We start from the raw sequence: 15,641 nt of genomic DNA on the forward strand, positions 1-15,641 counted from the left end.
TTTTTATGAATAACTTTACCAAACAAAAAAAAAATTCTTGCATAATAGTTGCACCCCTACTTTTCAAACTTGATTTTAGTATAAAATGTGCAACGATTATGCGATAAAACACAGAATTTCAGATAATAATGGATTGGATTCTGGAGGCTTCATTGGATTGGTACTGCTTTCATGTCAAGCATTGAGCTATACTTTCTTATAGTGTGCTATTACACATTATCTAACTTTGATGAGATGAAAACAGTTATGTACACAGTATATTAGAAGGTACCGCAAATACCTAAGATGTCAGCTGTTTAGTAACCTAGAATGTTCTCATGTGAGATATGAGTAGTAAACAAAGTCAAAATAAGGATAATCATTATGACAGCACTGTGGACAGGACTGAATCCTGTATTGTATGATTGACGCAGGACAATCGACCAACTCGAAGACTTATCCGGGTTGTCCTGGAGCTCAATTCAGTGCATTTTAAACATTGATTTGGGAATGCAAACAGTGACAGCATAATTTGTGCACAGACTTCTTACCACAGGTCAAAGGAATTATCGCGTTAAAGTTTGTCATGAAATGAAGGTTGTATTTAAAGACGATCCACATTTTTTCAACAAAATCATCACAGGCGATGAGTCAAGGTGCTATGGGTACAATCCAGAAAGTAAACAGCAGTCAAGTCAATGGAAATCACCTAACTAACTTCGTCCAAAAAAGCTTGTCAGGTGAAATCAAATGTGAATATGATGCTTTTTTTTTTGCATAGAAGGTATCGACGTATCGTACACTAAGAATTAGTTCATAAAAACCAGACAGTAAACCAACAATTCTATTTGGAGGTTAAGAAAAGGCTGCACAGAAGTTTGGCTTTGTGGAATTCAAGCGAGTGGTTTCTGCTTCATGATAACGTTCCCGCGCACATGGCTCTGTGTTTGGCAGTTTTTGGTCTCAGCAAAGACGACTACCTGGAACCACACGCCCTGTTTGCCGGATTTGGCTCACTCGGACTTCTTCCTGTTCCCTAGGATGAAAAGGGTCTTGAAAGGAAAGCGTTTTGTCGATGTCGATGACGTAAAATGCAATGTCACGACGGTGCTAGCGGGTATCAAGAGGTCAAATTTGAATGGTGCTTCCAACAATGGAATCAACATTTGTACAATTGCATTAGTGCTAATGGAGAGTACTTTGAAGGAGATTAAAGTTGCATTTGAAAAAATAAAGTAAATTTTTTTATAAAGAAATACTGGATATTTTTGGGTCCTCCCTTGTATATATCATGTCCATGGAATGTGAAAGCCTGTGAGTGGTGGCACTCCATTGTCGGAGCTGCTGCGTTGGCAGGTACGTGCGGCATCTCGACATGACGGTCCACGCCATCCACATAAAGACCAAGCTGTGCCAGCTGGTGGAGGCGATGATGAAGCGCCGTGACGACCTGGCCTTCCGCCAGGAGATGAAGTTCCGCAACAAGCTGGTGGAGTACCTCACTGACTGGGTCATGGGCACCTCCCACCAGATTGCCCCGCCCAGCTCTGGTGATGTCAGCATCATCACCAGGTCAGTACTGTTTATTATCTATTTACAATATTTTATTTTCAATTTTTAAATTGAATTTTGGCAATAAGTTTTACACTTATAGTTGAAAATATGTTATTGTAATGTTCCCACACAAATTTTTTTACTGTCTGATTTCCTGATTTGCAAGTTTCTTGACTGCTTGACTGCTTGGCTGCTTGACTTAATGATTTTCATTTTCTTTGTTTTACAAAATCAACAAGACTATATGAGTTTTCAATTGCAGTTATGATTTAATTTCACCTTAAATTCTCTTTAACTTATATATTACTTAACATTATGTCTAAACACCTTCCAAGCATCAATTTTCACCATCAGCATTGCAACAATGAAGAATCTGGATTTCTTCAGGCATTCAGATTCGCATATGAGAAAGACTTAATTTTTTTGTTATTGTTTTTGTTCAATGAATTTTTGAGGTTCGGGTTGTTACTGTACTTGCCTCTTCATCCCGTACTTACTTAGGCTTTCTTAGGCTTTCTTAGCAGGGTAGTTAATGTGTTCATTGCCGTTGTGTGGATATTGGTGTTTGTTCCATCCTTCTTGGGTGTTGCAAGCAATGGAGACTCTCTGCCAGACACTCGTGGGGCAGCCTCCACGCTCAGAAGGGGCAGAAGAGTACCTGCTGCAGTACGTTCACGTTGCTCTTGGATAGTTGGCACCAGCCAGGGCCACTCCGAAACCCCGACTCATTACAAATCAAACTTTATAAAATTGTCACCGTTTTGAATATATAAGTATAGTGTTGGCATTCCTTAATCTGTAAGATGTACCTGTGTCTCCATATGTTATTCAGGAGGGCATAATTTATTCATTCAACAAGGAATTTAGCTGTACTTGTTCAGAACTGTGACGTTACAGCGATAGAATGAAACTCCTGATTCCTGATTGTCAGTTTTGTGATGGGAACTGAGCTACACATCTCATTCACTCACTAGTGATGTAGTCATGAGTAGCACCTGAAGCAGGTGTACTCTGTGGGCTGCAGGGACCTTGACCAGGCTTGCATGGAGGCTGTGGCTGCTCTTCTGCGTGGACTGCCCCTCCAGCCCGAGGAGTCTGACAGAGGCGACCTCATGGAGGCCAAGAGCCAGCTCTTCTTGAAGTGAGTAGCTGATGGTTCCATGTGTCATCCATACGTCATTTAAGTGCCATTCTTGTTGGCACCATTGAATTCATTATTAATTTATCTACCCACTTGCTCTTAAAATTCCCCTAGCTCATGTTAACAATGTTTGAGGAAGAATGTCACTATAGTTTCTACAGAATTAAGGAATTTACATATAAAATAATGTTGTTTTTTCTTGAAGCACTGTTTAACATGTTACGTGTTAGAAGTCGGTTGTCTATTTTTTTATTTTCCCGCAGGTACTTCACTCTGTTCATGAACCTCCTGAATGACTGCAGTGATGCACAGGACTTAGAGAAGGATGTGTCCCGGCAGAGGGTAGCTGCCGGGAAGCTCAACACACTGCGGAATGCCACCATTCAGGCCATGTCCAACCTACTTTCCGCCAACATCGACAGTGGCCTAATGCACTCTATCGGTAGGTTATGCTGTCTCTCTAGTATTGCTGGCAAGAGATTTAAGCTGTCATTTATCTCAGCCTCAAATTTTCAGATGTTAGCTCGTGGCCAGGGTGACTTCTCGTGACCTCGTATAAATTCTGAAAGAATTAGGGATTTTCATAAATGTCTTGCTATGAGGGCAGATGCTGTAATCCTCATATTTTATGTTTCAAGTCACACTTCCTAGAATAATAAGTACTCTGTTGCCTGATTTGTATGCAGTTGTAAAGGTGGGCGTGTCCTAATTTGTCTACACTGATGACAGGCAATGTGGTCAAATGACTCCTCAAGAGCCTATTTGGAGTCCACCTCGTGAGGTGATCATAGCAACAGACATCTATCCATTGTTAGACCATACTAGTTTTGCATAATTAGAAGTGTGATTTGAATTTAGATTCAAGATACAGGATAGTGATAAATCAGAGAAGGGTTTAAAGGAGATAATGAGAGCCACTGATGAAGTGGACATGCCACTCTCCTACCACTAAAGCAACCTGGACACAAGTCCTAATGATCCAGGTCCTGATTATCTTGATGGGAAATGTGTTGAATATGTGTTGAACATTGCATTCTCATTTCCTTACCAAACACATTTTGTTTTCTGTCAAGGAAATCTATTACCTGAATAATTTTTAATTTGTATAGAGTGTAGGTTTAATAATGTTTTTAAATATTTTTATGGTGGTTTTTAGTACAAACTATTTTCTGTTACTGAATTTTCCCGCAATTGGGTCACACATTTTATGCCAGTTTTTTGTTTAATAACATATAGCGCTATTCTTATGCAAGTTTTTCATTTTGGATAAAAAAACTTTGTTCTGTGTAGTTGACTATGTGCTTAAATAAGTAGCCTGAGTTGGTTTTTAATAAATATGTAACGTGTAAGAATAAATTGTTCAGTTAAAATATCTCATCAGTGCTTGTAAAGCGTAATGAACTGTGCCATTACGCTGCGTCTGCTGCCTGTCAGGTGGCTACCTGGCTGCCGCTTGTAAGTGACTTGGATGTCTGCCGTCATGCTGGCATTAGGCAAGAGGGTAAATTCTAAAAATAAAACAGCCTGAGAAGGAGTAAAAAAAATTACTGTATAGGGCATGCTTGTTTTTTTTGAAGGAACTGACAAAAAAACTGACAAAAAATACAGTTGCGTGCAACTAAATTGACTCACCCCTCCAGGGTACACAAAAATGAGTATCTTTTTAAAAAATGGTTTAACCAACTTTCACAAAACATTAATTTTTTGAAAGCCTAATGTTTTGATTTTACTATGACTCCATTATCTTGAACATTTCATCAGTATTTTTATTTGTAATGCATTTTAAATAAAAATGCAATTAAAATGTAGGATTATGAAATAACTGGGGATATTTAAAACAAATTACAACAAAACATTCAAGCAAAACAAACATAACTTTATTGATCAATACTTGGTATTACCGCCCCTTGCCTTAACAACGGCTCGCATGCGGTTCCTCAGACCTTATTAAGGTTTTGACAAAGTCTTGGGGGGGGGGGGGGGGATCCTACTTTACTCCTCCTCCAGCGCAGTCGTGAGCTCATTGATGTCAGATGAAGCCAGATGTCTGGCTCGGACTCTCCATTTGACTCTCCGTTTGAGTTGTCCCATAAATGCTTAATTGGATTCATGTCGTGACTGAGGGTTAACCTCTCCATCGTCTCGAGACTAACCTACATGAATTGCCGAGTGGTATGCACTGTATGACACTGGGCATTTTCATGCATCAACATGAAGTATTCCCCTATATATCCTGCGTAGGGCACAACATGATCCAGGAGAATGTCCTCGATGTATCATTCAGCAGTCAGACACCCTCCCCCCCTCTCCGGCCATCACGAGGTATGTAAACAAGATCATCTGGTTTTCCCTCAAGGGATATGTCACAGGCCTCCAACCGACCGTATTGGAGTGAGGTTAGCTTTCTTCAAGCGTCTTCTGACTGTTCATTGACTAACAGCTACTCCTCAAACTTGCTCCTGTTGCACATCGAAATCTGTGAGATGGTGATTTCACAGTGAAGTTTAGACGATAAAGTGTTTGTCCCTCTCAGATATGCACTGGCACCGGCTGGTATGTAATCTTTGAGTGAAAGAATCAGTTTCCCAAAACCTTTTTGATACTCTTGAGACAGCAGATTGGCTTAAAGTCTGTTGATGAGCAACTTCTCGTTTACTGCAGCCTGCTTGCAACAAAGCAACAACTTGTGAGGCTTCTTCTGGCGTAGTATCTATGGTTTTGCCAAACAATGAAAGAAACTTGCACAGATGTTTCCAGGTCTACGTCTGATAAGTGACTGATGAGAAATATCAGTTAAATTGGGATTATATAGCTGATTGCGGTATGCAACTCGTGGTGTGTGCTCTATCGAGAGCACATTTTGCTACTCTTACATTCAGATTGCGTTAATCTGAAAAATATTATACAGATTTTAATGATAAAGGAGTCCTTGTAAAGGTGAAATATTAGGCTGACAAAAATAAAATGTTTTGTGAAAATTGGAAATGTCATTTTTAATAAAATACGCCTTTTCATGTGCACTGGAGGGTTGCCGTCATTTTTCGCTTGGGGAAAGGGACATGTGAAAAAAAGTTCTAATGGATAAGAAGGGTAACATGACAAAAAAAATAGTATTCTTTCCGTTTGTATTTTTGTTTTTTGTTAGATTTGGGGGGGGGGGGGGGGGGGAGTGGGATGAAGGAAAGGCCATAAAGGATGAAAAGGGGAGGCATGAAGGACGGAGGGTCAACATCAGTGCCGTGTTTCTTATCCAGCAATAAGCTGAAACACAGACCATAAAGACTTCACTTGTACTCTAATGGAGGCAGGTATATGGTGCTACCCATATTCAAGGGCGACCCATACAGTGAAAATGTTAGATTTTTATGCTCAAAATTATAGATGCTACCCATAGGCAGACAACACTTGTGCTGGTAAAAACTGTATATACTGTTCATAAAAGTGTAACTGTTTAAAGGTTTATTTTATTAACTGATGAAGTACTTAGTAATATATGTTTCAATTCACTCCAATCAGTTAAGAAAATATTATGATTTATTTGGAACTGCATACATATTTTTCAGCTATGATTAGTGTTTTCAATCATTATTGTCACTGTAAAGTGTTGGTAAAATGAGAACTGTTCTGTTTGCAATATGGCTGTCATTGTGGTAGTTAATGTTGTGTGTACCCGCAGACCTGGGCTATAACCGAGACTTGCAAACGAGAGCTGCGTTCATGGAGGTGCTCACCAAGATCTTGCAGCAGGGCACGGAGTTCGACACGTTGGCGGAGACCGTGCTGGCGGACCGGTTCGAGCAGCTGGTGCAGCTGGTGACCATGATCAGCGACAAAGGCGAGCTGCCCATAGCTATGGCTCTCGCCAATGTTGTCACCACTTCCCAGATGGTAATTAGATAGATACCTAGTCCAGCTTAGCTCTCTCTGTTGTCTGATATTTTCCTTGTGGACATTGGCGTAGCTGTGTTCATAAAGTTGGGGGGGACAAATAATGATTTTGATGTCATGTAAACCCATTCCCCTCTTACTAAGATGGGGGGTCCGGGGGTCCTCCACCGAAAAATTTTGATTTTAAAAGTGCAAAATAGCGCTTTTTAAGCAATTTTTGTTTCTAACCATTGGATACATCGATGTTAAAATTATTAAATTTGATGAGTGAAGAAATTACAAATAAAGTTGGGCAGAATAATATTATAAAATAAAAATATCACGGTTTAGAAAGTTGGGGGGGGGGGCAGTCCCCTCTACCCAAAAAGTTCAGGGGGACACGTCACCCCTGTCCCGCCCGGTTCCTACGCCCCTGCTTGTGGACATTGATATGTGCTATGCACAACTGTCAACAGATGTCAATTACCTCATACCCACTCTCCTTTTCTTCACAGCTGCCCATTTTCCTGAGTGCATGGGTGGTAAAGAGTAGCTATGTAACGAATATCAATTTTTAGGCATTCGCGAATGTGAATGCGAATTTTCAGTTTTCAAATCCTGGATTGGCGTGACTGACGCATGCCCTAGTATCACCCGCCAGTACTACCGGTGAATCCACCACTCATTAATCACAGTTTGCATCTTATTCTGGGAATTGCAGAACTAATCCAAAATAAGCTAATCATTTTTTTTTTTGACAGATCTAAAACAGGAAGAAGTGAATTTTGAGGTTAGAGTGTGATAAGTGGTTTGTTATGATTAGTTAGTCAAATTATAGTGAAAAATTGAGTTATTTTACACTTTCCGATGCTGAACGAGCTAAATGCAAGCTGTGTAACATGAAGATTTGTGAAAAGGAAGCAGTACAAGGGTTATGAGAGATCATTTGAAGTCTATGCATAAATTGAGTTATATGATTTGGAAAAATGTGAAAAAAGAAAACAGGAAGCATTTAGAACACTTGCTTTGGCTTCATCTTCCCACCAAAGATACTAAATCTGTAAAGTTTTGAAAGTTGATAATTCAATAAGTAATGATTGCGCCGGAAGACTTGCCATTTAGATTTGTGGAATGTGTTGGATTCGTATAAATCATGAAGCACCTGTGTTTATCCTATAATTTAAAATCTCGTCAGTATTTTGCTTCATTTATCTGCGATAAATTATATAATAAGTAAGCCAGAAAATACTCAAATTGCTGAAATTCATATCTTTTGTCTTATTTAATATTATTTTCCATAAAAATTTTTTTTTTTCCCTGATGTTCAATTTGAAAAATATTCACATGAATTTTGCGAATGCGAATACAAGTGTTAAGAAATATGGAAATATTTGTGAATACAAACCCTCATTGCATCACTTGTAAAGAGGGTGCCGCCACTTTGCTTGCCTGTCGTCGCCAAGTCGTCAACCTGCTTGGTTGCCTCTCCAGACTCTTGCAGCAGCTCATGTCTTCTTTTGTCTGGCATGCACTGCAAGATAGCTGTGACCTCCAGCTGCTACAGCCCGCTAGATGCAGCAGCCGCCTCCGTCCCTTGCCTGTCTGCTGCCTATGTGAATAAAGCTAACGTTCGTTCACATACTCTTTGTGCTTAATGATTCCTACCAGTTTACGGGTGTGTTATTTTTAAAGGTCCATATGTGTACAAACACCATTCTGCGGCCTTGTCCAGCGAGTGTGAATGGAAGAAAACTGCATTTGGCACTATAGGGACAGCTGTCAGAGTGTGTCAAGGGGCCAGTGTTGTATTCTTATGGCACAATAAACTGCCTTGCAAAGGAAATTGTCTCGACTTGTCTCTTACTGACTGTTGACCGCGTAGATGCTCTGAACAAAACGCGAAGCTGGCAAAATGTTCTCAGTATCACCCACCTTGCCCGCGACTCGGCCGCCTCTTTCAACTCGGCTACCTTGTGGTAACATAGCCATTGAGGTCCTGATGAGCACCTCAACCCCCTCTTTGTCCCCTCCACAAGGAAGGGAGCTTCCAAAAAGAGAGTCAGGCAACGTAGCTTATTTGTTTAGTCTGTAGACAACTTTTTGCAACCTTTATGAATTCTACAGAAGTTAGCAGTGTTTGAATAAGGGGTTTGTAGGTAGCAATATTATGAGTGATGACTGATGGAGCTTAAAATTTTTTTTAATGAAGTTATATGAAATTGGATTTCTAAAAACGGCTGATTGGTTACTTGAACTCATTTCATGCCTATGATCATTTTCTTCTCTTCCAAGGAGGATGCGCATGCAGAATTATTTTTTATCAAACCTTCAGAATAAGGTGGAGTTAACATCAAAAACTTTATACTGTGTAATTAGTATTGTTATATATATATATATATATATATATATATATATATATTCCTTATACTGGATAAATATGAACTCATTTACTTGCAGGACGAACTGGCACGTGTGTTTGTAACACTATTCGATGCCAAACATCTGCTGTCGCCTCTCTTGTGGAACATGTTCTACCGAGAAGTGGAGGTGTCAGACTGTATGCAGACACTCTTCCGTGGGAATTCCCTGGGCAGCAAGATAATGGCTTTCTGCTTCAAGATCTATGGGGCCAGTTACTTGCAGAGCCTGCTGGAGCCTCTAATAGGCCCTCTTCTGGATGACATTAGTCAGAGCTTCGAGGTAGATCCTGCCAGGTAAACTGTGATCTCATTATGTTTACAGTTGGTTGTGATTTTGGAGCACTTGTTTGGGTGTGAATACCTTTTAGGCTCTTTTAGGCATGAGTCTAATCTCAATAATTTAAGTAGAACAGTTAACTTGAAATTGAGTGGATTTCTAAGAATGGAGTTATCAAAAAATGTCAAATTGTTTGATATTCATTCAACATTTATACCTATCCCTCACTTAACACGTCTTCAGATTGCACAGATTCATTTAGTGAGAAGTGAATTTTACTGCCCCAGTCTTGAATAGCACGTCTGTAAATTTCCGTTAGCACAAAATCTCTACAGGCCAAAAAAAAAGTCGGGCACGACGCCACGACAACTTCTGTAAACAACAGATGTGCCGTGAGATACAGTTAGCCAAACAAGGGGGGGAAGAGATGTGTGCGCAGGTTGGACTACGCTATCGTCTTTTGTACAAACATCAGTTATGGCAAGTTAAATTGCGGCTATGGAGTGTAAAGGACCAAATGTTTATACGTCCGTGCGTATGCCGCCGTACCATATCGTTGTCGCTTGAACACAAGCCGGGCCGTGAACTCAGTCTAGCTAGTGGCAGGGAATTCACTCAAACAAAAAAAAACGGCGCGCAGATTGTCATGAAGGCCACACTTATGTTGGTCCCACTTAAGTTTTAAGCAAGTCAACTATGTGCACAATCATACAAAATAAGGACTCTTACCAAAAGTTCATTTAGTCTGATGCTGTTGGTTGTACTATCGAGAATATATTTGACATTAGATACCAGAACAGAAATGAACAGATGATTCATGTGGAAAAGGTTCTTAAATGAATATTGCAATGAAATAAATAATCATTGGCCTGACAAGATTGGTGTGAACCAGGTGGTGATACATGAATAAACACTTTAATTTTTTAAAAATTAAAATGTAATTATCCGAACAGTAATATCGGTTTGACTGTCAGTAAAGAATCGTTTGGAAAGGTACACGACGTGAGATGGTCACGCCCGGGCAGGCAAGTCAGCCAGCTGTCTGATGATAAAGTACATGTACACAAGTACACATACCTCCCATTATGCGGTGTCGAATTTGTCATATAAAGTGCGATGGGAGACATGTAAAGATAAATGGTGAGACATATTTATAATTGAGTGTTATTCAACACATTTATATTACGTAAAGTATATTTTCCTACACAATTTTGGAACACATTAAATAAATAAACCTTGCTATTTATGGAAACTAATGCTTCAGAATATGCAATTTCAAATAACACGAGCATTTTTAAGAACAAATTAGTCGTGCTAAGTGAGGAATAGTTGTATTTGAGAGTTCTGTTGGTCAGTCACTGTTTACATTAATTCCATCAAAACTTGTTTTATACATTTTCCTGACAAAGTAATTCCTAGTATTGCCTTAGATGTGCAATTGAAAAGCATTTGTTTCTGTTTTTGTTTCCTATAGCAGAATATTAAAGTTTGTGATTAGAATATTGCTTGGTTTTAGTGAATTATTCAAATTGTGTCTTATGTATGAACAGGTTGGATCCAACTGAAGATATCGATACTAATCAAAATAACTTAATTGCCTTGACGGAGAAAGTGTTTGATGCCATAATCTCGTCTGCAGAAAAGTGAGTACAGTATTTTACAACTCTGGTTTGTTGCCTCACCTCTGAGCGCGGAAATTGACGTTGGCCGTGTGTCCGTAGGTTCCCCCCACAGCTGCGCAGCATGTGTCACTGCCTGTATCAGGTGCTTAGCAAGAGGTTCCCACAGTTCCCTCAGAACAATATTGGGGCTGTGGGTACCGTTATCTTCCTCCGCTTCATCAACCCTGCCATAGGTATTGTATCATCTTTTAATTTGAATAATTACTTTATCTCCTTCAGTTGACTGCCTTTGTATACCATGTTTTATCGCATAATTGTCACAAATTTTAAAATAAAATTAAGTTTGAAAAGTAGGGGTGCAATTTTTATGTTTTTTTGTTCTTTTTGTTTATTTTGTTTATGTTTTTTGTTGAGGTAAAGTTATTCATAACAACAAAACCAAGTCTTGGATTGTATATTTATTTCAAAAGTAGAGTATACAAAAGCACACCAAATAATTTAAATTAATGGCATGCAACAAAACCAGATTTTATTCAACTTTAAATAGAAAAATGAAAACCGTGACTCGAACGTGAGCTGGAACTAACGAATAACTATCGCTGTAGTACACACCACCAATAAAATGTAGTTTACCAGGCACTAGACAGAGCGCACGTGTTGCATGCAATCAGTGAGCTATCAATATTGATATTCAACTATGTGCGCGCACACTATACTGTCATCAATGTAACCAAACATGAATGATGCCAACTAGCACTGGCTCCATTTCTATAAGCAATACACAGCAGTGATGAAGACGAACAGATAAAAGTTATAATGTTTGAAAAGTCTTTAAATAAACTTTACACATCAGACAACTTCGTATTTCTGATAATTAAATAAGTAAGTGGTAATATCCTAACGAAAAATAGATTTCAACTTCCGATTGTTGTTCTACGGTGCTTTATCATGTCACAAAACACTTGGATTCTTAATAGTTGGACCAAAAACATCATGCAATGTTTATGCAAGAAATTATTTTTCCAAATTTTGACACCCTAAAATAACGGTGCAATGATTATGCAATAAAACATGGTAATGCACCACAAATCAATGTCGTTCCTGCAGCTCACCATATTTTGGGTGGGGCTATACTTAATTAGTAGTATATAATTTTTTGGGTGTTGTAAGTGAAAAATAATTTATTTGGTTGGTTGTCTTATACTTTGCAGAGTATGAGAAGTATTGATTTGTTAATCCTCAAATAAAATTTACCATTTTTTGTTTAATCACTATTCATGTGTTTTAGAAGCCTCTTGAAGCATAAATTCATTTCATCAGAGGATAATTTCGTATAATCGTTGTTAAATTGAAATAATGTGAAAGCAGAATTTTCTGTGTAGAAGTTTTATGTCATTATTAACTTTTATTGCGTAGTAGGATGTTTCACTAAATATATTTGGCATGTTATTGTTGTTAAATTATGCATCAGATATATTCTGCACATTATCTGCCATTTGTAAAAAGTTTGGCAAATATTTATTATTAAAATTTTGGCCCAACTAATTACACCATGATCCAGCAATAAAAACCGAACAAGGCAGTGCAATGGGTTCACATTCGAGAGGACCTGGGTTAAAATCTTGGTAGATCCATCCGTTCTGATTTTGGTTATCCTTGGTTTCCCGAAATCTCTCCAGACAAATGTTAAGTTGGTTCCTTAGAATAAGTTCTTGAATGATTCGTGCAGTGGGAAAACCCTCCTGGTTAAATTTAAAATAAAGTGTAATGAAACTATGTATATACATATATGATGTTGGTTTTCTGATGGGAAGTGGTTGTTGGGAACAGTGTCACCACAGGAGATGGGCATTGTGAGCAAGGTGGTGCCATCAACAGTGAAGCGTGGTCTCATGCTCATGTCGAAGATACTGCAGAATATCGCCAATCATGTTGAGTTCAGCAAGGAGCAGCACATGCTGCCCTTTAATGACTTCCTCCGGGCCCATTTCGAGATCGGCAGGAGGTGAGGCAGCCAGCAGCCGTCAACGGTTTAGTTTTGTTTTCATGCTCAATTAAAAAGTTATATTACTTCACAACGAATCATTTGAGGTTGTTCGTGGTACCTTTTAACAATTATTCTAGCTTATCATTGCCATTGGAATATAACAATATATATTGCAGGGTGGAGTTAGTTTGGCTTCATGTTTATTTTTTTTGAAGGGCAGACTTAGTTTAGTATACATCTGTAAGTTACTCTACAAACTTTACTAAAGGGGAAAAATTTGGTGTAACTTCTCTGATACTTAACATATTACAGTTCATACATTTCTTGTGAATTGATCTTTTTTTTTTTTCATGCAGTATCATGCCTTACTCACATTTAGGAAGTTATGGCCTTGCGCTGCCCTGGAGTTTGTTTTGGCTTTGAATAGATTTCCATTCTGATTCCAGGTACAGTAGAACCACTTTAAGTCGAACCTCGATTAGTCGTAAACCTCCCAAACTCGAAAAAATCTTGTGTTCCCTTCCATTCAAGCCCCAAAACCTCCGTTGCTCGAAATCTCAACCCTCTATTAGTAGAAATAATCAGTGAGTCCCTCCAAGCCATTTTGATACACATTTTCCCTCCATAACTCGAAAAATTAAATTGGACCTCTTTATCTCGAACATAGCAATGTTTTATTTTACAACCTTTACAACTTGATTATTTGAAACTTATTACCTCTATAGTTCGAAGAAAAATAAGTTACCGACTTTAAGAATTGGTCGACAATGTAAGTACACCATTGTTTCTTAGAAATCAATTTAGGAGTATACAATAAATAGGATTACCACGAATGTATGACTCACATTTTTGCTTGCCTGGTGTCAGGTGTTTAATTTTATTATTTTTGATTGCATTTGAACTTAAGCGAAGCAAGTCATTTGTTGTCGACTGTTACGACTGCTACACATAAATTTGTACAACAGTCTACAAATAAAATTGTTAATACATGAGTGCTGTGAAACGTAAACTGAAAACTATTGAGTCTCGCTAAAAAATTGGAAGTGCTCGAAGCTGTGAAGAGCTGTCAAAAGAAGAAAGATGTTGCTGAACAATTTGGCCTGCCAATGAGTACTCTGTCAACAATAATAAAAAATGAATCAGACATGATGAGAAAAATACAAAACGGTCAAAGTTTGTCCTGTAAAAGACGACGAATTGCAGAATTTCCGGGCTTGGAGGAGTGCTTACTTAAATGGTTTGAGCAGTGTCAGAGCCAAAATATCAGTGTTAGGGGACCACTGTTTCAAGAAAAAGTGGAAACTTACTCTAAATCATTGGGACTCGCTAATTTCAGGGCCAGTAATGGATGGCTAGAAAAGTTCAAAAGAAGACATGAACTTGAATTTTTGGGGAAAGTGCAAGTGTCAACATTCAAACCTGTAACAAATGGAAAAGTGAATTGCAAGATTTGTTACATGGTTACGTACCTGACAATATCTTTAATGCTGACGAAACGGGGCTGTTTTTTAAATGTCTTCCTGATAAGACTCTAACTTTTAAAAATGATAAATGCCATGGTGGGAAGCATAGCAAGGAACATTTGACTATTCTGCTAGCAGCAAACATGTCAGGCACAGAAAAACTCTCACCATTGGTCATCGGCAAATCTAAAAAACCTCGTTTTTCAAGATGTAAATCACAACTTTTGCAATATGAAGCAAATACAAAAGCATGGATAACTTCTGCAATTTTCAAAAACTGGCTTATAAATATTGATAAGAAAATGGCCAAAGAAAAAAGAAAAAATCATGTTATTTCTTGCTAATTGTACAGCACATAATGATATTCCAAAAATGAAAGCTGTTAAAATCCAATATCTGTTTGTCACCTCTGCAACTTAAATTTTTATTTATTTTACCTCTCTAACTCAAAATGTATAAGAATGAATCTCAACCTCTTTATGTTGAATCAAAATCCGCTTAAGTCGAAATACTCCATAAGTCGAAAACACTATAACTCAAATTTTTTGGGCTCTCCCTTCGAGTTCAACTTACAGAGGTTCTACTGTAATTGCTGGAGCAGTTTTTTAGTATAGTACACATTTTCATAGTATGCATGTTCACTATTGTCTTCCCTTTTAAGAAGTTTGTCCATTTGGTGTAAAAATGTTTGCTTGGCGAAAAGAATTACGCTTAATTTTTGGCTCATTTAACTATCTAATTTTAATTCATTTAAGTGTCACTGCGTACGAAAACAATAGGTATGTTTGAATGATATGTGGAAATGGGAAGAGATACAGGGAGTTGATAACATCTTGTAATTCCAGGTTCTTCATTCAGATAGCATCGGACTGTGAGACCGTAGATCAGGCATCTCACTCCATGTCATTCATCAGTGATGCCAATGTGCTGGCTTTGCACCGGCTGTTGTGGAACCACCAGGAGCGCATCGGAGACTATCTGTCAAGCAGTCGGGACCACAAAGCAGTGGGGCGTAGGCCCTTCGATAAGATGGCTACTCTGTTAGCGTACCTGGGACCTCCAGAGCACAAGCCTGTCGATTCTCAGTAAGTTACTTGCTGGTTTTTACATAATTTGTCACAAGTTCAGAGTTACTCGAGATTAACAGCCATTGTAGCATCTACTGTAGGGGCCAGGAATCGTGCAAGCTGTCAGAGCAGGAGTGAAGGGCAAAGAAAGGACGAAAAATGACAGGCAAAGTAGGTGGGAAGGGGAAGGAAGTGTATTGCGTTGGCGGGATTCTGTTTCCCTTCCTGCGTTACTATATTGGTAGGTAGGTTGTCGTGACGAGT

General features: G+C 38.6%; 1 protein-coding gene across 4 annotated transcripts in view; it reads left to right on the top strand.

Annotated features, from left to right (window-relative positions):
* The window catches only part of LOC134530397 (neurofibromin), a 160,174-nt gene that overhangs the window by 53,085 nt on the left and 91,448 nt on the right, over positions 1-15,641 (top strand). For all 4 annotated transcript variants that reach the window (XM_063365179.1, XM_063365180.1, XM_063365182.1 and 1 more), the window contains 9 exons: positions 1,336-1,551; positions 2,558-2,674; positions 2,938-3,116; positions 6,351-6,562; positions 8,999-9,255; positions 10,789-10,881; positions 10,960-11,093; positions 12,691-12,865; positions 15,156-15,395. In XM_063365179.1, the coding sequence (XP_063221249.1) occupies positions 1,336-1,551; positions 2,558-2,674; positions 2,938-3,116; positions 6,351-6,562; positions 8,999-9,255; positions 10,789-10,881; positions 10,960-11,093; positions 12,691-12,865; positions 15,156-15,395 (1,623 nt within the window). The remainder of the gene's footprint in view (positions 1-1,335; positions 1,552-2,557; positions 2,675-2,937; positions 3,117-6,350; positions 6,563-8,998; positions 9,256-10,788; positions 10,882-10,959; positions 11,094-12,690; positions 12,866-15,155; positions 15,396-15,641) is intronic.

The sequence above is a fragment of the Bacillus rossius genome, chromosome 3 (assembly GCF_032445375.1).
Source record: "Bacillus rossius redtenbacheri isolate Brsri chromosome 3, Brsri_v3, whole genome shotgun sequence".
NCBI lineage: Eukaryota > Metazoa > Arthropoda > Insecta > Phasmatodea > Bacillidae > Bacillus > Bacillus rossius.